Here is a 21,918-nt window from a genome sequence, read left to right as displayed (position 1 = left end):
TTTCATCTGACTTCTTCAGTTATTTTCTTTAGATATATTTTACAGTTTCTACATAAGAATGACATGGCTCACATAAAATCATCTATTTATTTACAACAGTTTACATGAAGTTTCACAGAAACATCTCTCTTTCTTTTCATTGGACTCAGTCTTTATCCCTCAGCGTAACAGTGCAAGCTCAAACTTTAGCGGTTCTTCTCTCGCGCGCACAAACAGCCCTGAAATATTAACATCATACTACATAAACATGATTGTACAAAACAAAATGTACAGAACCATCATCCATGAACCCTAAATAAATGGTTACAAAAAAAGAAAGCACCAACATAAGCAATTAAATTTACAAGCGACACTTTTTTCCCACAAAACAATGAAAAGCTAGCTTGTTTAATCCAGGCCTGTAAATTTCCCAGTATGTCCTCAGATGGGAAGATAAATTGTACCCAAAGTAAGTGTTTAAAGAATATCCAGTTTCAATATGCATCCCAAAAATATCACTGTGGAAACTGTCCACTGACTCGTTAGAAAATAAAACCAGGCCAATTTCACAACTATGAACAATATTTGTCTTAATTTGACATTAACATATACCAAACGGTTCTGAAAATATCCATACTGAAGGTGCCAGATAAATTATCTTCTCTGCAATGTTTATATCATCAATCAGAACAGTACATTCTGAAATGACATCAACTCACATGAGATTTAAAAAAAAAAAAAAAAAAACCTAATGTCCTCAAGAAACAAAAGTTTTTTGATGGGAGTGGAACAGCTAATAGGACACAACATTTTTATCTGAGCATGCCTATGAACATGAAAGACTCATCGATTAATAACCAGGTTAGACCGGTCACAGTGGTTAGCAAGAAATACACCCTCATGAATGATTCCTTCTATTAAAAGCTCTGCCAGCGAGTTTTGAAAAGCCAAGATTTGTAGACCAAACATACTAGTACAGTGCTTTGAATGTTAATATGAATACTACTAAGTAAGCCGTAAGATTTCAGCATATACAGGGAAAAAAAAATGCTTTTCCTTTTGGCAGTTAAGTAAATCTCACAGAACCTGACAAGAACACGCCCGGGTAATATTTCATCACAAAATGTGACTATTTTCATGACAAAAAAAAAAAAAAAAAAGGAAAAGTTACTTTCTTACAGTCACAACAATAAAATGGAATCACCACTGAGAATAATTGGAATAAAAGCAAAATACCCAGAAACATTACTTGAATTTGAAAAAAAAAAAAAAAAATGTAAATGTTCCTAAAAACAGCATTAGAGCATAAATTAATACTATTTTTAGGAACATTTAAAATATATATAAAAATGAGGTGAAATGTGACCAGGATGTGTTTTGTAAGATTCTGAGATTCACCCAGTAAAAATATCCCTTCCCTAACCTGTAACGACTTTCACATAATTCACATAATTAAAGTATTTGACACCTAAATGCAAAAAAAAAAAAGACATGAAAAAAATATCAACCTGTTTAGTCAAAAAATTACAACATGCAAATTGTTCAATAAAGGGCAGAAAAAGCAGGAATTATCAGGCTTTATAAATCAAAATGACACATATAGTCTCTTGTTGTCACCAATTTGTTTCCATGTTCTTTAAAAAGAAAAAACACCACAATGTAGCATGAACCGTTTCTGATGTTTCACTCCAAAGCATCAGCGACTGCTGATGAAAACTTCGATAAACATTATCCAACAAACAGAACTCTTCGCCTCATACACATTTGGGGGTCCCAGAAAAGATCCACACAAAATGATGAGTCTAAACACCTTGAACACTAATATCTTATGGTTATTTCATATAATATACATACTTTAACAAATACACATAGTTTTGAAACCTATGGGTTCAAAGGGGCATCTCTAGCTATCACTTTGTTCTTAAAAAAAAAAAAAAAAGTGCAATCCGACACCCCAATCCCTTCTTTGCAGCACAGCGTAATACCTTCTGGTGTGTACCGTCACATCTCCAGCCGTCCATACGGCGGAAATCTGCTCTCATTAAAGCTTTGTCTGAGTATTGATTGCCTGACGCAAACATTTAGGAAGGTGAGAAATATTAAAAACGGGAACAGAAAAAGTGACACAGGTAGGTCAGCGAGCCCTTCCTCTTCCGTACTCATTGAGTCTCGTCTTCAAGAAGACATTTTTATGAGTTTCTGTACGTGTGGATGGGCAGAACGAGAAGAGCGGCATCAGTCGAGAAGGTGTTTTCGAGAGCCCACTCGTGAGCGATTGGAACGACGAATGTCAAACTTCGAGTCTTTGCACCTCTGACAGATGTACGTCTCTGGGACGTTAGACTTGCGGATTTTGGCACATGAAAGGTGGATCCAGGTGTTGCACTGGTTGCATTCGATCATTGCCCGCCCGGCGAACGGCTTCATGCAGAAACATGTCACTAGGTCCCAAGAGTCATCATCTGCAAAGAGAAAGACAGTAAATTCAAATATATACGTTTGCAATCTACTTTTATCAATGCCAAACTCCAAGAGGAAGTGATTGTGACCGCAATGGTACATATCGTAATACGACTGCGATCTACTTTTGACAATGCCAAACTCCAAGAGGAAGCAATTTTAATTACAATCATATTACAATATATACGATTACGAACTACTTTTGAAAATGGCAAACTACAAGAGGAAACCTTCTGCTTACCTGAATCAACCATGATGTCCTCATCGTCTGCCGATCCATCCTCATCTCTAAATACCACCTGTTTTCCCTGGCGGACCACAGTCCTTTTACCAGGAAATCCTTCAACTTTCAAGACTACGGACTCTTCTTTAGTTTGTGAGGGTTTCTCGACATCCTCCGACTCTGGACCTGAACTTTTAAAACCGTCCCAGCATGGAAGGCCAATATCAGGCTCCTCTTTGCACGTTGCGGTGCCTGGTGAACTAGAGGCAGGTTTTGAACATGTGCCAGTGTGCGTAGGCTGGTCCCTACCCATACCAGCGGTGGGTACAGAGATGCTGAGGTAATCTTCTGGTTCTTCTTTGATGGTACATCCAAGATTGGCGATCTCACCTTCAGCACTGGCAGGAGTAAATGGAGCGAAAGATCTCAATTCCTCATCCTTACACTTCCTCAGCTTCTTCTTCTTCTTTTTCACCTTGTCGGCCTTCGATCGACCCTCCAGGAGAAGACCTGCTGACTTAGGACGCTTCTGGGGCTCTGAATCCTCGCTCGCGGGTCTCTTGAATCCAGCGAAGCTCTTGCGGTTTTTGGGTGGGGGCTCGTCCGGAGACGAGAGGCCACAGCCCAGCCTCTGATTCTCCCATCCGTCACTGTCTGCAGTGCTGCCGGTGCTGTTAGGAGGACTAGAGCTGTTCCTCAAATGTGCCTCCTGTGGACAGCAATAAAAAACACTATTTTAACCACCAATGCACTGAATTTCTTGGAATGAAACATCGGTCTGAAGTCTGAAGATGAGCAAACAGTGACCAAATAACTTCACTGCATGTTTCAATAAGACTTATGGTGAAATTAATAAACAGAAAATCTCCCACACGCGCAAATCCTGCTGGTTATGGTGCAATATTTGTAATGACAAGAAATGCAGACCACACTGGCGCAAGATGAAAATGCCTACTTACAACAAATCAAGCTCTCTAAGATGGAACATTTCACATTTTGTAGTCTGATAAAGACTAAACAGAAAAAAATAGTGTCTCGCACACCTGAATCATTTATAGGTGCATTGGTTTGCTCAAGCCTGAGGAAGGTCGACTGACAGAAACATTGTTAATAAAATTTCATAATGATGTGAGTTTGAGTAGTGTGTGGGATATATTTTGAGTCTGATGAAGGCTAAAATGTAAGAACATGTAATAGTGAAAATCTCAGCAATTCTTTATTAGATCAATCACCAGTGTTTTAGCACTAAAAGCCAAACAATTTCATGAAAAAAGTACATTAACGCCAACAGACACTGACTGGTAAAAAAAAAAAAAAAAAAAAAAAAAAAAGTCTATCACAAACCAGGGTAAGAGAAGCAAAGTGCCAAGCAATGCTCTTGTTGAGTCACTCCTAAAGTTAATGGCTACCACCTAAGAAAAATATAAATTACGGGTCATCAGAAATGCAAGCGCCTGCACAATGAAATCCGAGAGTGACTGCACGCTGTAAAAATAAGGCACACAAATGGCAGGTTTATGAACTTCCACTGTATGTTCAGAGAATTTAAAATCCTCCCCCTCATTTTGCTGTCAAACCTTAATCAGCTTTCTTGGTCACGACTAATGAGCTCAGAAACACATGGATCCCACATCAATGGTGGATTATTTTGGAGCATTTCTCACGGGTCCATCTCTGTCTACACTTACTTTTGTTTATACCCTCATTTACTGTTTGTTTCTTTGTTATTAAAGCCATCATTATTCGTGTGCTATGAAGTGCTATGTCTCCTTTGTGCTGAGTAGCCTGCGAAAACAAAGCAAGTAGTAAGCAAATAAAGAATAAATGATCTTTCTGAAAACAGACTCTATAAGCTGAAAGGATGTGAAAACACATTATGAATGCACTAGCTGTTCCAAAACATAGTGAGTTGCCTACCTAGACATCATTTCAGACAGCAGGCATATGTTGGCATAAAAGCTGTTCCAAAAAGTGCTAGCTTCAAAAATATCTTCGCAAAGAAAACGCAACCAGAATGCACTGCAACAAGCTCAATCAACATGGCAGACCAAAAGCCTAAAGTAGGATATTTCTGTCATGAAAACTCAAGGAGTGTTTGGCATGGTAATGGATATGACAATGTTGATATGTTTGGTCTTGGCAGAACAGATCAGCTACGCTGCTGCTGCAGAGCAAGTACGGGACTTGCTACTGCCGATACATACAGGACACGCTGCTGTGAGCAAGTAAGACATGCTGCTGCTCTACAATATAGCATGCATGAATTACCCGTAGCAGATCTATACAGGTGGAGCTGGGGAAGGTGAAGGGTTTCTGAAAGCGCGCTGCACTGCTAAGGCAAATGCTGACCAAGTATTTGAATGTTGAGCAGCTAGCTCATTGGCTACTGATACAGCAGGAGCCAATCAGCTGTGCCCTATAGAGAATGATGCGATTGCAAGCAGATTAAGTTAAGGACCTATCAGCCTGTGCTATCTAGAGTTTCATGACAGAACTTTGTATTTCCACTAGATATCGGCAACTTCTAACCATAAAGTGCTCTGAAGATGACTTGGAAATAAAAATTAAAGTATACCATTTTGTCAGTTTGACTGTCAACAAAAAAGACAAATAATTCACTGGGTTTTACACAACGATTTCAATAAATATTTAACAAACTGGTTTTATTATCATAAAGCATAAGTTTGACTCTCCACTGCTTTTTATTTACTTAAAAGTGAATGTTTATCATTAACTGAGTACATCTACCTGGGTGCCACCATGTTATTGTGACATTTATCCTCACTGACTATTTGGCGCCCTATTTTACCCAATATTTGTTACATTATTTCATTTTAAACAACATGCAAGTGTCAACTGAGAGTTGAGTGTCCCATGCACTTTATTTCAGCAGTTAGGATGCTCCCTTAGAAGGCAGCGGCCTATGTAAACAGCAGACAGCAAGACAGCTCACTAGGTTTTGGAACACTTGGAGCTATTATCGGCCCTCATGCATTTCCCTGCAACAGAGTTTCCTCGATTTAGCCTCCATCCATTTGAAGGATCCATTAAAGGGAAGACCTGAAACCGAAGTGTTTGTGGATGCACACACACTGCTGTTGTGAAGAATGGCACTTAGAGACAGGGTCTGAGATGAGAATGAGGAGACTGGAGTGGCCCTCTTACCCTGGGAGGGAGGGCTGAGGTTTTTTTGGAGGGAGATGTCTCTCAGCGGCCGTGACATAAGAGCCACCACCATTTCTGTGGATCAAACAAGAGCGTCAGCAGCAAAGCAGCTCATAAGGGGTCGTGCCACCAAAAAAAAAAAAAAAAAAGAAAAAGCACCCAGTGCTACACCACTGCCAAGGATAGGAACCTCTGGAGGTCGGATGTGTCAGATCGTTGAGCGATCTTGAAGAAAAGCAAGGCCGCTTCACCCTGCAACACTGACAGCACTTTCTAGCAAACGTACAAGCACAGTAAGTATCATTTTTACCACAATCTCCTCACAGTTACATCACTAAGACAGACATGATAATACTCACCTCCTGTGGATATGGAATATAACCAGCATATGCCAGCACAAACGTGCAGAACTTGTTGAAATCTTCCACTGTCCGTTTCCGCTTAAATGTTGAACTGTAGCCCTGCAATAAAAACAGAGTCAATAATGAAAGTAGTCATTTCAGCATAACCTTTTAAAAAACAAAAAAAAGTATAATACCACTTTTAAAGCACCATTTCACACCTTTTAAAGGATCGATTAACATAACTTTTAGCATTAGATTATGCCCAAATTGCAGTGCTAAATGTTAAGCAAAAGACAGCCAATCAGAAACTAAGCAATGCGGCCTCATTAAATATTCATGCAATTTTTACAATCACAGAGCACTATTACGCACCATGTTAAACCAAGTTTGAAAGTGTGAAACGTGGAACAAAACAACTTTTTACATTAGATTACATTAGTTGCAATGTGTCATTTCTGCATCACTAACGTCACCAAATGGATAAAAAAAAAAACAACAACAACAACTAATGACTACTTTCAAACAGGTAGTCCCACCCCAAACACAAGGCCATTAGTTGAGTCACTGCTGTGTTGGGCTGGTCGTGATGTTCAAACAAACACAATGATTTTAATGGATTACAAAGTCTAGGTTTTTACACTTTTCAGGAGAATCAACATAGAACAGCTTACTTGTATTTGTTTCTGTATATAGAGTGCAACAGGTTATGAAACAAAAAATCCCATACATTTTTTCCACAGGGGAACAGATTTTTAACAATAAACTATAACCCTTTAAAGACAGACTAACTGCTGTGAGGTTGTTAATTGATGATCATTGCTTTTGTTGAAGCCATCAGCCCACATTATCTTATTTTTAAAATAGTCATGTTAACAGAATTCCTGGTCAAAACTACATGACCCACGATTCTGGAATGAAATCTCCACCAGAGAATCACAAAAAACAAATAAGGCCAGTTTTTTTCCTTCTAATCAAAATATTTAATGTTAATTCACCTTGTAGCTGGTTGGTTTGGTTCATGGTTTTAAATCCCTGTGGAAAACTTCCAGAACCAAAGCAGGTGAAAAAGTGGATGGGTACTTTTTCTAAAATTTTCAATATATTAAAAAAGAACCACGTACTTTTAACTCTAGTTAATGAAAGCAGTGCTTTACTTTCCCAACCAGAGGTTGGGGGAGTGAAGCAATGTGCGCGCATGCGCATTCGCGCACTGGCTCTGTCAACTGTGCAAATATTCGACATATTGACAACTACGAGTAAACGGTACATCACCGTCATTCAGTTACAAGATCGACACCGATGTGAATTCGCCTGATATACTAAAACGTCTGTTGCATCGACAAAACTACATGTTTTAAGTAAAAACGACTCCGATCTCCTTTATTTTAATCAACCTAAACCGCATCTAATGAGATAGCCAGCCAATGCTAATGAGATAGCCTAAAAACAATGACACCTCCTTTGATGATTTTAGTTAATACCAGAGATCAAACTGGTAAATAAGTAAAAGCACTAAAATAATAAGATATTTACATATTTTCGATGTGATGATGATCATACATTGCATACAGTTTTAAACGAGGCAAGCCTATATTGAACTACACATGCAACGAGGATTAATAAAAAATATATTCATGCAGAAATACTGAGAAGACAACACACCACCATCATCTAAAACAATATTAATTAAAAAAAAAAAAACATACCTAGGTATAAAATTAGAAAATCAAAATATTTTTACCTGTGTGTCAAACGGACAAGTCGTCGAGCTGTTGTCCATTTCTATAATGTGAAAAAAACTGTTTTAGTTTATGATCACATTTTCTACCACATGCGACTCACATCATGACACATATAACGTCACAATAACACACAAAATACAATTATATCGAATTAAACTTCACTGTTTGCACTTTTAATGATGCATAATGTGCATGCTATCAGTTATGATAACATCTGACTGGACCAAACAGTTATTTAAAAACCTTAGATTAACTGTTCAGTTTAATCGATCACTAAATAGATGAATCTTTTTAGACTAATGAGAAAGTCTTAAAATTAATTTATGAGATTATATAATGCACAGAGTCACGTCACGTATCTCCACAGCTAGTGAAAAAACACATTCAACTCCTCTGACTACTTTATATATTCATCTTCACATCAAATGACAGGTATGAAATGTTTATGGGTTGTTTTATTGAAAAAAAGATATATATATATATGATTTTTAATCTTTTTGATGGGCAGTCCTCGAGCTCATTTAGCCTGCTAGCACTACAGGCATGATCTATTAAGTTTAATAACACTATATCATACATAACACACCAATTATGACCAATATCCAAGATTACACATCTAAATCCTCATCTAGCTCGAACTGTAATGTCTTTAAACAAAAGTTGATCCACTTTTTTCTTCCCCTGCTGGAAGTTGCTAATTGGCTAGCCGTCATGCTAACATTGTTGTGACTGATGTTTGTGTTTATGATGTTTTATTCACGTTTACCTGCTGCTGAAACACAGATAGTGGACCACACGACGGTAAAAGGGCGGATAATTATCCTGGATCGAAAAACAGGCGATGACAGTGGCAGGAGTGATGGAAAACAGTGATGATATATGTCCGAATGTGATGAAGATGTGATGGGTGAAACCCAGACAGACAGAGCTGCTCATTTGCCAAAATAAAAGTCCCCCTTTGATTCATATGAATCGCCCATTTACTGGTCAGTTTACAGGTCAGAAAAATAATATACACTTAAAATGTGTATATTATACACTTAGAATGACATTAGATAACAAAAAATCAAACCAAGTGACATTTATTTTAAAGAAATCTAGCACAAACAGACTTTTCAAACAAAACAAAATAAGTTTGTTACTGTTAAATGTCTGTGACTTGAGTATCTAAACTTGAAGTAGAACTACAGAACAATATTTTTTTACATTTATTTTACACTTTAACTCTTTGTCAGATTATGTTTAGATTATTATTTAAAAAAAAAATAAAAAAAATACCGCAATAAATATTAGCAGAAAAGGTCAAGTAATGTACCACTTGCCTAGCACTGCAGTCTAAACACATTACGCATACAGTCTAATTTAAACGTATATTTACACATATTTTGTGAACAATAAATTCATATTTATTTATATAATAAAATATATAAAGGGGTAGGTTCTCACTTTACCATCATTTTCCCTTTGAATGAATGAAATACACTTCATTGTTTTGGACCAAATTTGTGTTGGACTCAAGGTGTTTACATTGACAAAATCATTAAAAACATTAAAAAAAAAAAAAAAAAAACAGATTCAACAATACAAAAATAAAATAAAATAACATTCATTCATCATTTAACATTTTAATTGAAATAGCTAAATGACAGCTGAACGATCAGCTCAAAGGAAAACATTCTTTCATCTGACCAATTCAATTAATCTCAAAAGTTTTATTAGCATTACTGTATTACATTATTTCACATGGGGTCATTTTAAACAAATTATAGTAATTATAAAAGTAAAACATAAGTATGAAAAGAAAAAAAAAACATTTATAAGCAGGTGCACACACTACAATTACATGCAAATCAAATTACTTAAGATATTAAGTCTGTCTCAGGTAACTAATCTCAAATAAATGTCTCATTTAATAATATAATTCTGTATTTGTTAGTAATACTTGCAAATATGAATCGTTCTTCCATTATGCAAATATATTTTTGCAAAACGTACTAAAAAAAAAAACTTTAAGGAGTCATGACATGTGAAATCAAATTTGCCTTGATCTTTTGACATATGAGAGGTCTTTGTACCAATAAAACATCCCACAAGTTTCATAGCTTAAAACATCCTTCTCATTAAAAACAAAGCATTTACTTAATCAAGCCCCAAAAACAGCTCATTTTGATATTGTGGGATCTGTGACGTCACATTGGCAAATACATTTGCATATGACTGCCTCCAGAGCAAGACATTGACGAATAGTTATGCATCATTGCACCATAGGCCCCGCCCACTAGCACTCAGTAGCTTAATGGCTGACATTTGTCTACCTTTTGACATGTCGTCAAAAGCAAATAGAACCCATTAAAATCGCTGACTCTGTCTACACTGATACAGTATACATATGCGCATTTAGTTTCTGACATACTCCACGCACTTGAGTCTGTCGACAACAAGACAAATGGAAGAGTGAAAGAAAGAGCGCTTTGACACATTATTTGTGTCTTTGTACAGACTCGAAATGTACCCCAGCTTCGGAAACAAGCAGAGATGTAAAGTATTTGAGTAAATGTAATTAGTTACTGTACATAAGTATTTTTCTGAGTATCAAAGATATTGGCAACTTTTACTCTCTACTTGACTACATTTTTGAACAAGTAATTGTACTTTTTACTCCACTACATTTGTGATGAGTAATGCAATTACAAATTACATTTTGCATGGCACCTAACTTTTTCTGAAGCAGTTTGTTTCTGATATAATGAAGCGATATCACCATCTAAGTGAATTGAAGGTACTATATCTTGTGCATTTTGCCTTTACTCACCCAAACTTGTCAACAAGGCTACTTTACGTGAATGTGAGTGCATTAGCAGGTAGTTGCTGATCGCAGGTGTTTGATTTTTGAGAATAGGAAATGACTGCAGTTGGCGATGAGGCTCAAACCAGCACGTGCAGTAGACTTTGACTATTTAATTTTACTTAACATTGTTTTATTTATCCGCTATATTGACAAGACCTTTTGAAGGATATTGGTTTACTTATGACCTTTTTGTGCACTTGAGCTTAACTGAGACTTGAGAGTTTGTAGACGTTTAAAAGGTTGTTGTGTCGACCTTGATTTATTGCAATACTGAAGTGTTCAGTTTTATTTTGATTTTAGAAAATAAACTTGATTTCTCATCTTACAAATCAATTGTTTCTTATTTTCACTGGCAGTCTCTCAGGACTAGTGCATCTCTGAGCCTACATTCAGTACGAGTAAAATACTTAAGTACTGTTAAAATCAGATACTTTAAGACTTTTACTCAAGTCGTATTGGAATTGGTTACTTGTAACTTGTAATGGAGTCATTTTCGATGTAAGGTATCTGTACTTTTACTCAAGTATGGTTTTCAGGTACTCTTTACACCTCTGGAAACAAGTGGATAGTATATTTTAATGGCCATCCCGGATCACGTCAGAGAATTATGTTTGTTCGGAGCATTTTGCTTTGTAAATGAGGCACAGTGTAATATAGAGTTCGCAAAGAAACTTTTGTTGAAAGACGAACTGTATTGAATCAGCAGCCGCATCACAAACTGTAAGTAATTTTTTTTTTTTGCACATATTTGTAACGTTAATGTAACAGTACTGAGTAAATAAGTAATAAGTAGATAGAAACAAAAAAGAGGTTTTGACAAGGCTTGATTATTATAATTCTCTCCACCCTTGAAGAATTGGCTGTTGAAGCTTCTGTTTTCTGTATGACAGCTGTGGTTTTCCTCGGTAAAATGAGTGACATTTTGTGCTAATGTGCACATGTGCCGTGCTGTGCTGTGCAGAAGTGTCAGGGGTGAATATTGCTGCTGATGCAGGACGGCCCATGTGCCTCATTCTGCCAACCAGAGAAGTTCTGCAGAGGGATCGGATTACAGGAAGCTCCCACCCATCAAACACACGCAGCACTGGGCTCGACTGAGTAGACGGACTCTTACTGTAAGTACTGGACTATTTATATGACTCGTTGCCTTTTTATGCGTGTGCTGTGATACATTTACTTTACTATATCTATGCGCAGAGACCTCTTCCTTATGCTGAACGTGTCAGCAAGAAACATGAGTCCGCTCACTGCCAAGAGCTAAGCTAGAGCTCATGTATACGCTGTTTTTTACCTATCAAATGCCTCTCATTCAAATGAAAAGGAACACTACTGCTTTAGGTGAATGTCCGCTTTAGCACTGCATTGATAGTGGGCTTTAATTTATGCATTCTTTCACAATGGTTTCCTGGCGATGAATGTCCTGAAATGCATCAGGCACTACTGTGGGATCCAGAAAATGGAATCGACCTTAGGCGTATGAATGATAGAAAGGATTGCTGATGTTTAAAAGATACAAAATACAAAAGTCACAGCAACTAACAGTTTATTATTTGTAAAAAGTGTCCCTCTTTGCACTGTTTTATCTTTCCTTTTTCTCTCTTGAGTGGTTACAGGAAAAGCAGATTTAACAAAATGTCTCGAAACCTTCTAAAAAATCCTAATGGAGATGGTAAGTTATATTTATATATATTTATTTGCACTGCATTTTTAGGAGAATAATACTTTTATTTAGCAAGGATGGATTAAATTGATCAAATGTGACAGTAAAGACATTTCTAATGTTATAAAATGTTTCTATTTCAAATAAATGCTGTTCATTTGAACTTTCTACTCATTAAAGAGTCCTAAAAAATGTATTACGGTTTCAAAAGTAATATTAAGAAGCACAACTGTTTTCAACACTGATAACCCCAAACTTTTAGGTAGATTTTAGGTTACAATGCACAAGGGAAAACAACTTGTCATCATTTTAATCACCTTTAGCAGTACACAACAGCCCTGTAGTGTGACAAATTAGTTTTTAAAAGTACAAATATTCCATGAGGTTTGTTAAAGGTGCAGTAAGTGATTTCTGAGAAACACTGTTGACATTTGAAATCTACCAAAAGAAACACACCCCTCCCTTCATTGCTCCGCCCCCAAAAATCTCCAACATGCAATGCAAGAGTGGATGTCTCTTTTTCATATTTGAAGTGAAGCAAAATAATGCTTCGCAAAAAATAAAACGAAGATGGTGAACGAATAAAGTACACAAGAGTATATACAAGCAAGAGTTGTTATTAGTCGCCAGCAGCACACCTGCGGGGCTCTCCAGAAAGCAGGCTATGCGACATACCTGGGCAAGTTTACTCAGAGTAAGCAGATAATCTCAACGTTCAGTTTCAAAAACGGAGGTAACTTTCAGGGTATGTAAGTAGCCATAGCAAACGGTTTTTGAATGAAAATTTCTATAATAAAATGCAGATAGGTCAATTTAATTTACATATTTAGCATCAAACAAATAATATAATTCTTGTTTACATTAATAAAAAACTGATTAAAGAAAGATTAAAAGACCAGATAAAAAAATGATTGCACAGTTGCCCTGTAGGTGGTGATATGCACTAAGACTGTAAAACGCCATTAAACAAAAGAAGAAGTATGCCACGTTTCTTCTTAGCGTCCATTTCCATAATGTCTCCTGGATTCAGCGTTCAGTTGAGAATGTCTTTATGTGGTCACCGTTAACTCTTGAATTACTGTTAACTCATACTCCGGGTTGACTGAACTTACTCCAGAACCTGCATACCTTGAGTAAGCAAGGTTAGGTTAATCAACCAAGAGTTCAGGTTTTATGTGACGATAAGTTAACCTTGCTTTCTGGAATACCCCCTAGCTCCAGACAAACAATGACAATCAAAACTGTCCTGTTACTTTAGCTAACATTACTACAACAGCATACATCAGTTCTGTGAAACATAAACATAGCAAAACCAATGTTATTCATGTATAGAGCAGAAACAAAGCAAACTTAGGTCTTTCCAGCACTGGAAAGCTTTTCTAATATTAACACGGGTTCTACTTCTGATTGGCTACAAGTATGTTGTGCTGCTCTGTTTGATCCACTTTCAACAGTGTTTCTCAGAAATTGCTTACTGCACCTTTAAAATGATGTCATACTGCACACATAACACAAAAGAATATAAAAATGCTGATTAAATGAAATAGTAGTTTCAGAGGAAGTACAACTCATTTGCACATTGCACATTACAGCTATCCTTTTGCTAAATAAAATGATCAGATCAGTACTTCAGCCACCTAAATATCTGATATGTTGTCGCATGTATTTTCACTAGATGATCTGGATCACTGGGAGTTGACAGAGAATGGAGGCGACCAGTGGCGGACCGAGGACATGCCGGGGGACTGCGGACACATTTACATTGATGACTCAATCACTAAATACTTCTGCACCTCTTTTGAGTAAGAGAGAACGAATGGTTTCTAAATAGACAAGAGTGAGGAAAATAAGGGCGTTTTTTTGTCTTTAAAAGAACCGGGTGAATAAAGGATCTATGTGTGTTTCACTCTACACTGTCCCTGCTTGTGTTTCGGTGTATGTTCATTCATCAATCGTACAAACCTGATTCCAAAAAAGTTGGGACACTACAAATTGTGAATAAAAAAGGAATACAATGATGTGGAAGTTTCAAATTTCAATATTTTATTCAGAATACAACATAGATGACATATCAAATGTTTAAACTGAGAAAATGTATCATTTTAAGGGAAAAATAAGTTGATTTTAAATTTTATGGCATCAACACATCTCAAAAAAGTTGGGACAAGGCCATGTTTACCACTGTGTGGCATCCCCTCTTCTTTTTATAACAGTCTGCAAACGTCTGGGGACTGAGGAGACAAGTTACTCAAGTTTAGGAATAGGAATGTTGTCCCATTCTTGTCTAATACAGGCTTCTAGTTGCTCAACTGTCTTAGGTCTTCTTTGTCGCATCTTCCTCTTTATGATGCGCCAAATGTTTTCTATGGGTGAAAGATCTGGACTGCAGGCTGGCCATTTCAGTACCCGGATCCTTCTTCTACGCAGCCATGATGTTGTAATTGATGCAGTATGTGGTCTGGCATTGTCATGTTGGAAAATGCTGTCTTCCCTGAAAGAGACGACGTCTGGATGAGAGCATATGTTGTTCTAGAACTTGGATATACCTTTCAGCATTGATGGTGCCTTTCCAGATGTGTAAGCTGCCCATGCCACACACACTCATGCAAGCCCATACCATCAGAGATGCAGGCTTCTGAACTGAGCGCTGATAACAACTTGGGTTGTCCTTGTCCTCTTTAGTCCGGATGACATGGCGTCCCAGTTTTCCAAAAAGAACTTCAAATTTTGATTCGTCTGACCACAGAACAGTCTTCCACTTTGCCACAGTCCATTTTAAATGAGCCTTGGCCCAGAGAAAACGCCTGCGCTTCTGGATCATGTTTAGATATGGCTTCTTTTTTGACCTATAGAGTTTTAGCCGGCAACGACGAATGGCACGGTGGATTATGTTCACCGACAATGTTTTCTGGAAGTATTCCTGAGCCCATGTTGTGATTTCCATTACAGTAACATTCCTGTATGTGATGCAGTGTCGTCTAAGGGCCCGAAGATCACGGGCATCCAGTATGGTTTTCCGGCCTTGACCCTTACGCACAGAGATTGTTCCAGATTCTCTGAATCTTTGGATGATATTATGCACTGTAGATGATGATAACTTCAAACTCTTTGCAATTTTTCTCTGAGAAACTCCTTTCTGATATTGCTCCGCTATTTTTCGCCGCAGCACTGGGGGAATTGGTGATCCTCTGCCCATCTTGACTTCTGAGAGACACTGCCACTCTGAGAGGCTCTTTTTATACCCAATCATGTTGCCAGTTGAAATAATAAGTTGCAAATTGGTCCTCCAGCTGTTCCTTATATGTACATTTAACTTTTCCGGCCTCTTATTGCTACCTGTCCCAACTTTTTTGGAATGTGTAGCTCTCATGAAATCCAAAATGAGCCAATATTTGTCATGACATTTCAAAATGTCTCACTTTCAACATTTGATATGTTATCTATATTCTATTGTGAATAAAATATAAGTTTATGAGATTTGTAAATTATTGCATTCCTTTTTTATTCACAATTTGTACAGTGTCCCAACTTTTTTGGAATCGGGTTTGTACATCAGTGTCTATTTCTGTCCACTGTTCCAGGCCCTGTCTAAAAAGACAAGTGATTGACTTGCTGGAAGAGGGTTACGACCCCGAAAATTTAGATATTGCACAGCCAGCTGTCAATGTGGAGGACTGGTAAGTCTTGATGATGTGGACATAATGGCGTTATGTGAGTTTTATTTCATCACAGTCCATTCAATCATTTTTTTTTTTACATGTGTGTAGGTACTGTGGCCGAACAGACTGTGGGTGCATTTATAAGCTCACTGTGTCCCTGCTTGATGAAGGCCAAGAAATCATTACTGAATTTAAGCCGGATGAAGTGACCCTTGACCCTGACTGCGACGACTGCTCTTGGAGAAAGGTATGAGTGCAGAATCTGAGTCCAGTCCAGTTTGACTTAACACACTCACTTAAAAGCTTTAAAGAAATGAATAGGAAAACAGAAAACAAAGTGACCTAAAGCTGTTTATTGTAATATAGTATATTTCTACAATGGTATATTTAGGTTCTACATCATACAAGTATTTCTTTATTATAAATCCTGCCATTTTAATTCAGTTCAACACAACTTTTTGCATGCAAACACACTGTTTTATCACTTCTGTCATAGGTGAGCCACACATTCACAGACTACGGCCCGGGCCTACGCTTCATCTCTTTTGAACATGGCGGTCAAGACACCAAGTATTGGCAGGGCTGGTTTGGAGTGAGAGTCACTGGGAGCTCTGTTACCGTAGACCTCTAAACATCAGACAAAAATATGAGTGATTACCTGAAAAACATTTCCTCGCATCTTGCTTTTATTTTTGCACATGCTGTACTAAGTGTAATACTAACTAAGTGTAATACTAACAGAAGGTTAATCATGTAATGCTAGGCATTAAAAAAAGTATGACTAGATTATAATTCATTTTACTTTATTTTTTTTTTTAGAACTTTAGAGGTTTCTAATTCCATTCAACCACTAACTACCTCTATATGCTCCTGCAAGCTACATAGAGTTAACTTACATTAGTAATGCACTTTAAATGAGGCTTCAATATGCAATTAGTATCTTCTAATGTGGTATAAAACCTACATAGGTTTAAATCATGCTCATGCCACATAAAAAAATTATAACAATAAACAAATGACAGAAACATTACCTGTTCCTGACCTTCCTTTGTCAAATGATGTAATATTGCATTTATGGGTTTGCATTGAAACATTTGTGACTTGGAAACTGTGGCAACATCAAATTGCACTTTTCATCTAACTGCAAGAGGACAAGTTCAGGTCTGATGAGGAAATGGCTAAAATGCTCCCACCAATCTAAAGACCTCAGGCACACTATCTGTGCCACAAGACAGTCCCCGCTGAGAATTCAACTTACATTTGTAGTTGCACTGCTTTTGAAAGAAGTCTCTTATGCTCACCAAGGCTACATTTATTTGATCAAAAGAAAAAGTAAAACAGTAATTTTGAAATGTAATTTATTCCTGTGATCAAAGCTGAATTGTCTGTATCATGACTCCAGTCTTCAGTCACACGATCCTTCAGAAATCATTCTATGTTGATTTGCTGCTCAAGAAACAATTCTTACCATTAGCAATGTTGAAAACAGTTGTGTTACTTCCTATTTTTGAGGAAACAGAGAAACATTTTCCAGGATTCCTTGATAGAGAGTTAAAAGCACAATATGTAAGATTTTTGGATTAAAATATCCAAAAACCACTAGAACAGTGTTATATATTTTGTTGACATGTGTACTTAAATTATCCCAAATGTTTCCAAGAACGTTTAAATCCAGAGAAATAAGCTATTTTAACCAGGACACAGACTGTATCTGTGCGTCACCTATCAATGACATCATACCCGCGCTACCCTCGGTTTCCAATTTTATTTTGTAGAAACCATGGAAACACCAAAGATGCTTTAATATATTATATGTTTTATTAGACCAGTGAGCAATGGTTTGGATACATTCATCGACAAAACTAACATGTTATATAGCTAATGATCAAGCTACGCCTTTGTTTGAATAAGCGACCTCTAGTGGTGAAAATTCACATAGTGTGCCTTTAAAAACAGCATTTATTTAAAATAGAAATCTTTTGTAACATCATAAATACCTTTACTGTCACTTCTGGTCAATTTAATGCATTATTACTGAATAAAAGTAATAATCTCTTTTGAAAAAAACAAACAAAAACGTACTGACCACAAACTTGAACAGTAGTGTATTTACTGGTGTACATATGTTTACACCTGCTTGTTATAATTATTATTATAAGGTCTGATTGGAGAAGAGGGAGAGGGGCGTGTCTAAAGGAACTCAAAGTGGCAATGTGCTACTGCTCACTCCAAATGATGTCTATCTCCCCCTCTCTGGACATAATGGGTGGAGCTTGGCCTACTCCACTGCCACCTCTGTGGACCTAATGGGTGGTGTTACATTTAGTAATAGGGTTAGGGTGTGGTTGGACCGTCTAGCTCCACCCTATTATTTCCAGTGAGGGGGAGCTAGACATCAAGCTCCACCCATTGGCTCTACACTTGAAATAGTTAACCCTGGGTCATTCTAAACCCTGGGTAAACGGGCTACTGGGTTATCTTTATGCACATTTCACAATGCTCATACTATACAACAATTAATCCTGGGTATTCATAAACTGACGTTTCACAATGTACGCTCCAAAACCTGGTTTTCCCAGCATAAAAAGCGGTGCCCACCCCACTTTTAAATTACAAGTGTGAAACATTCCTTTACCCAGAGTTACAAGCAGGGTTTAGAATGATGATAGGTAACACTTTATTTTACAGTGTCCCTGTTACACCTTTTACATGTAGTTACTATAGTAATAACAGTCAATTATGCATAGTTATATGCAACTAACCATAATACAAACCTTAACCCTAATTATATAGGAAGTAGATGTGTAGTTTATTATTACTCTGTACTTAATTGTATAATTACACTGTAACAAGGACACCTTAAAATAAAGTGTAACCCGATGATTATCTGGGGTTAAGTGCAGTGTGAAAAGCCCAAAATTATCTAACATCAGGTCAGAATGTAACATGTTTTGCACTGAAAAACTCAAGAGGGTCTTATTTGACTTCTGTCTTATTTGACAAAAGCCCCTCTATCAGCGAATAGACTGTGGGATGCAGGAAAATAAGGCTCAGAGAAGAAAATCATTTAATTTTTTTTTTTTCTTTAAGATAAGATTTTTAATAACCAAATTTTAAACAAAAACTGCTTGTGGTAAAAGGAACATAAACCATTATTATCGTATGTCACAAATAAATTAATGATAAACTAAAAGAGAGACAACTGTATCTTATTTTCAGTTCAGTCAAGAGGTTGCAAATTGTCAAAAAATAGATTTGTACAATCATATATAATGTAATACTCGTTCCGGACAATAAACATTGCATGTCATATAAAACATTACAATTAACAATGAAAATGAAACTGAACAGATGTTTAACATCCTACAGAGTAAGTGAATGTCTTTTCACAGGGTGGTTCTCTGATAAAAATTATGATATTTTTGGTTTTGTACATACTACCCAATGTTTGCGATGTGATTGTACACTCAGATTCAAGTACTGTGTTTGTGCACCAATACAGCCATGCATTCTCCAGCGGGTGCATTTAGGTTTAAATGACGGGGGCTGAAAGAAGTGATTATCATATGGTTTACAATAATACAAAAATATGAGTAGTAACATCGTAATGTAACCCTAACCTGTGAATGTTTGCCCTGACATGAGTTTCTCTCATTCTGCTTGTGACTGCATCTGCTTGCAGAAGGCCTCGAACTGCTGCTGTTCAAGTTCAGTCATGACTTTGTTCAGGGCGTAAATCTGGAATACACCAGAAACAGAGATTGAGATGAATTGATCAGAAATTTGCAATTTAAACACAGTGAAATCAAGAGACCATTTTTTGGATTTTTGACATTTAAAAGAAAGAAATGACGAATATAAAATATTTAAGTCTGCACTATTTGAGCACTATTTACTCCAGTCTTCAGTGTCACATGATCCTTCAGAAATCATTCTAATGCTGATTTGCTGCTCAAGAAACAGTTGAAAACAGTTGTGTTGCTTCATATTTTTGTGGAATGCGTTTTTTCAGGATACTTTGCATATCCCGGGATGCATTTTTTCAGGATACTTTGACGAACAGAAAGTTCAAAGGCACAGCATTTATTTGAAAAAGAAATCTTTTTGTAACATTATAAATGCCTTTACTGTCAATTCTGGTCAATTTAATGCATCATTGCTGAATAAAATATTCATTTATTTTGTAAAAAATTGTACTGACCAAACTTGAAATGTAGTGCATTTACTTTTAAAAGAAATGACAACGTGAATGTGAAATATTTAAGTATGCACTATTTCAAAGTCACTAAATGCAAGTAAACGAGTGACTGATCATACTGATCATGTGACTTTGAACAGAAGCTTCCACTGAAGCACAAGATGCTCCTTGAAACTCTCAAAACATAATCATCAGGTTTTGTTCATGTTTTTCTATTATAAGAATGACATACTAAATACAAAGACATTCTGACATGTAGATTAATTGTTTAAATAAACTTTCACTCAAATTGTAATAAAATTATTGCAAAATAGAAGCAATACAAGCATATTCATTTTGACTGGTAGTGAATTTCACAACTGAATTACCATCTTTTTTTGATTACCATCATAAGAGGTAAACTTAAGGCAGGATTTCCAGGCACAAATCAATCAAATCTGACTATATTATGTATAATCATCAGCAGCATATGAGGATGAAAAGGGAGTGTCACCTCTGCTCTCTGTCTCTGCTTCAGCTCCTGCTGGGCTGATTTCTGTTTCGTTCTGTCTCCACGGGTCGGTGTTTGCTGTTTCTGTTTGTCTTTTCGACATGCTGGCTCCATTTTAAAAACGGATGGACACAATCTGGAATCAAGAGGACAAAAAAAGTCACAAATTTTAAGCAGATAATAGTACAGATCAGGGGTTTTCAAACTTCCGCAAACCCCCAAATATGATCCTCATGTGAGGGACAAAATTTAAAAGGTATCTATATAGTTTATTGTGTAGATGTACTGTGATAAATTAATATTATTAACGTCAAAATATTATTTGGAATACATTTCTAAAGTTACATTATTTCATTTTCTACTACTGTTAGATGTACTGTAGATGTATTATTATTTTTTCCTCTCATTCATTTACTTATTTTTCCATTAATCTTTCTTTTAAACACCGTTTTTTTCTCTCTAAACATTTCCATCTAATAAGTTCCTGTCATTCCCTGTGGGTCCCTGGACACCAGTTTGAAAACAGTTAGTATAGATTATTAAATAACACATGTGTGGAAGGTTTATTATTATTATTATTATTATTATTATACACAAAAATAAGTGCAATACATTTCATTCGAATGACAAGCCACAAGAGCTCTGGCAAATAGCATAGCTACTCAGTCCTGTCAAAAATGTAAAACGACATTGTTTATTATCAAACAGCACACTCATTCTGTGAAAACTATAAGAAATACAAACAAACGAAGAAAATAACAGGTCTAAGGGAGTCTTACCTTATGATTTCTAACGAAAACAATTCAACAAAGATGAGGCTAGTTTGGTTTAGCAAGTTTGGCGTCACTGATAAATAAACCCGGTTAGAAAATGAAGCAGCTACAAGGTTCCTATTAACGTTTCGTTCAAGGGGCTCAAAGGTTTTTATTTAAACGTACAATTACACAAATGTGTGTTTTATTTTATTTTATTTTATTTTATTCATAATTAAACTGTTACCTCAACTAATATAACACACACACACACACACACACATATATATATATATATATATATACACACCCACACAGTATTTCACAGAAGTGAGTGCACCCCTCACATTTTTGTAAATATTTTATTATATCTTTTCATGTGACAACACTGAAGAAAT

The 21,918-nt window shown here is 36.5% G+C and overlaps 3 protein-coding genes across 6 annotated transcripts; 1 reads left to right on the top strand and 2 right to left on the bottom strand.

Annotated features, from left to right (window-relative positions):
* Positions 1 to 73: 73 nt before the first annotated feature.
* phf13 (PHD finger protein 13) lies at positions 74 to 8,861 on the bottom strand. Its single transcript, XM_051912216.1, has 5 exons — positions 8,680 to 8,861; positions 7,913 to 7,953; positions 6,187 to 6,288; positions 2,681 to 3,371; positions 74 to 2,441 (listed from the first exon to the last, which is right to left on the bottom strand). The coding sequence occupies exons 2-5, from the start codon at positions 7,949 to 7,951 to the stop codon at positions 2,215 to 2,217; spliced, it is 1,059 nt and encodes a 352-aa protein (XP_051768176.1). The 5' UTR covers positions 7,952 to 7,953; positions 8,680 to 8,861; the 3' UTR covers positions 74 to 2,214.
* A 2,890-nt stretch (positions 8,862 to 11,751) lies between these two features.
* On the top strand, positions 11,752 to 17,110 carry fbxo2 (F-box protein 2). Of its 3 annotated transcripts, none has more exons than XM_051912217.1 (6): positions 11,752 to 11,876; positions 12,366 to 12,430; positions 14,097 to 14,223; positions 16,003 to 16,098; positions 16,189 to 16,327; positions 16,577 to 17,110. In XM_051912217.1, the coding sequence occupies exons 2-6, from the start codon at positions 12,394 to 12,396 to the stop codon at positions 16,709 to 16,711; spliced, it is 534 nt and encodes a 177-aa protein (XP_051768177.1). In that variant the 5' UTR covers positions 11,752 to 11,876; positions 12,366 to 12,393; the 3' UTR covers positions 16,712 to 17,110. The 3 variants fall into 3 exon arrangements, with proteins under 3 accessions (XP_051768177.1, XP_051768179.1, XP_051768178.1); XM_051912219.1 differs by having other exon boundaries at positions 11,787 to 11,876; positions 12,375 to 12,430; XM_051912218.1 differs by lacking the exon at positions 11,752 to 11,876 and adding an exon at positions 11,902 to 12,099.
* Positions 17,111 to 19,146: 2,036 nt separating this feature from the next.
* svbp (small vasohibin binding protein) lies at positions 19,147 to 21,690 on the bottom strand. Of its 2 annotated transcripts, XM_051912221.1 has the most exons (4): positions 21,548 to 21,690; positions 20,772 to 20,904; positions 19,701 to 19,818; positions 19,147 to 19,626 (listed from the first exon to the last, which is right to left on the bottom strand). In XM_051912221.1, exons 2-3 carry the CDS (start codon positions 20,880 to 20,882, stop codon positions 19,732 to 19,734), a joined length of 198 nt encoding a protein of 65 aa, XP_051768181.1. In that variant the 5' UTR covers positions 20,883 to 20,904; positions 21,548 to 21,690; the 3' UTR covers positions 19,147 to 19,626; positions 19,701 to 19,731. The 2 variants fall into 2 exon arrangements, with proteins under 2 accessions (XP_051768181.1, XP_051768180.1); XM_051912220.1 differs by having other exon boundaries at positions 19,147 to 19,818.
* Positions 21,691 to 21,918: the final 228 nt, after the last annotated feature.

This window comes from Ctenopharyngodon idella, chromosome 11, assembly GCF_019924925.1.
Source record: "Ctenopharyngodon idella isolate HZGC_01 chromosome 11, HZGC01, whole genome shotgun sequence".
In the NCBI taxonomy this organism is placed as follows: Eukaryota; Metazoa; Chordata; class Actinopteri; order Cypriniformes; family Xenocyprididae; genus Ctenopharyngodon; species Ctenopharyngodon idella.
This window is presented reverse-complemented; position numbering and strand designations above follow the sequence as displayed.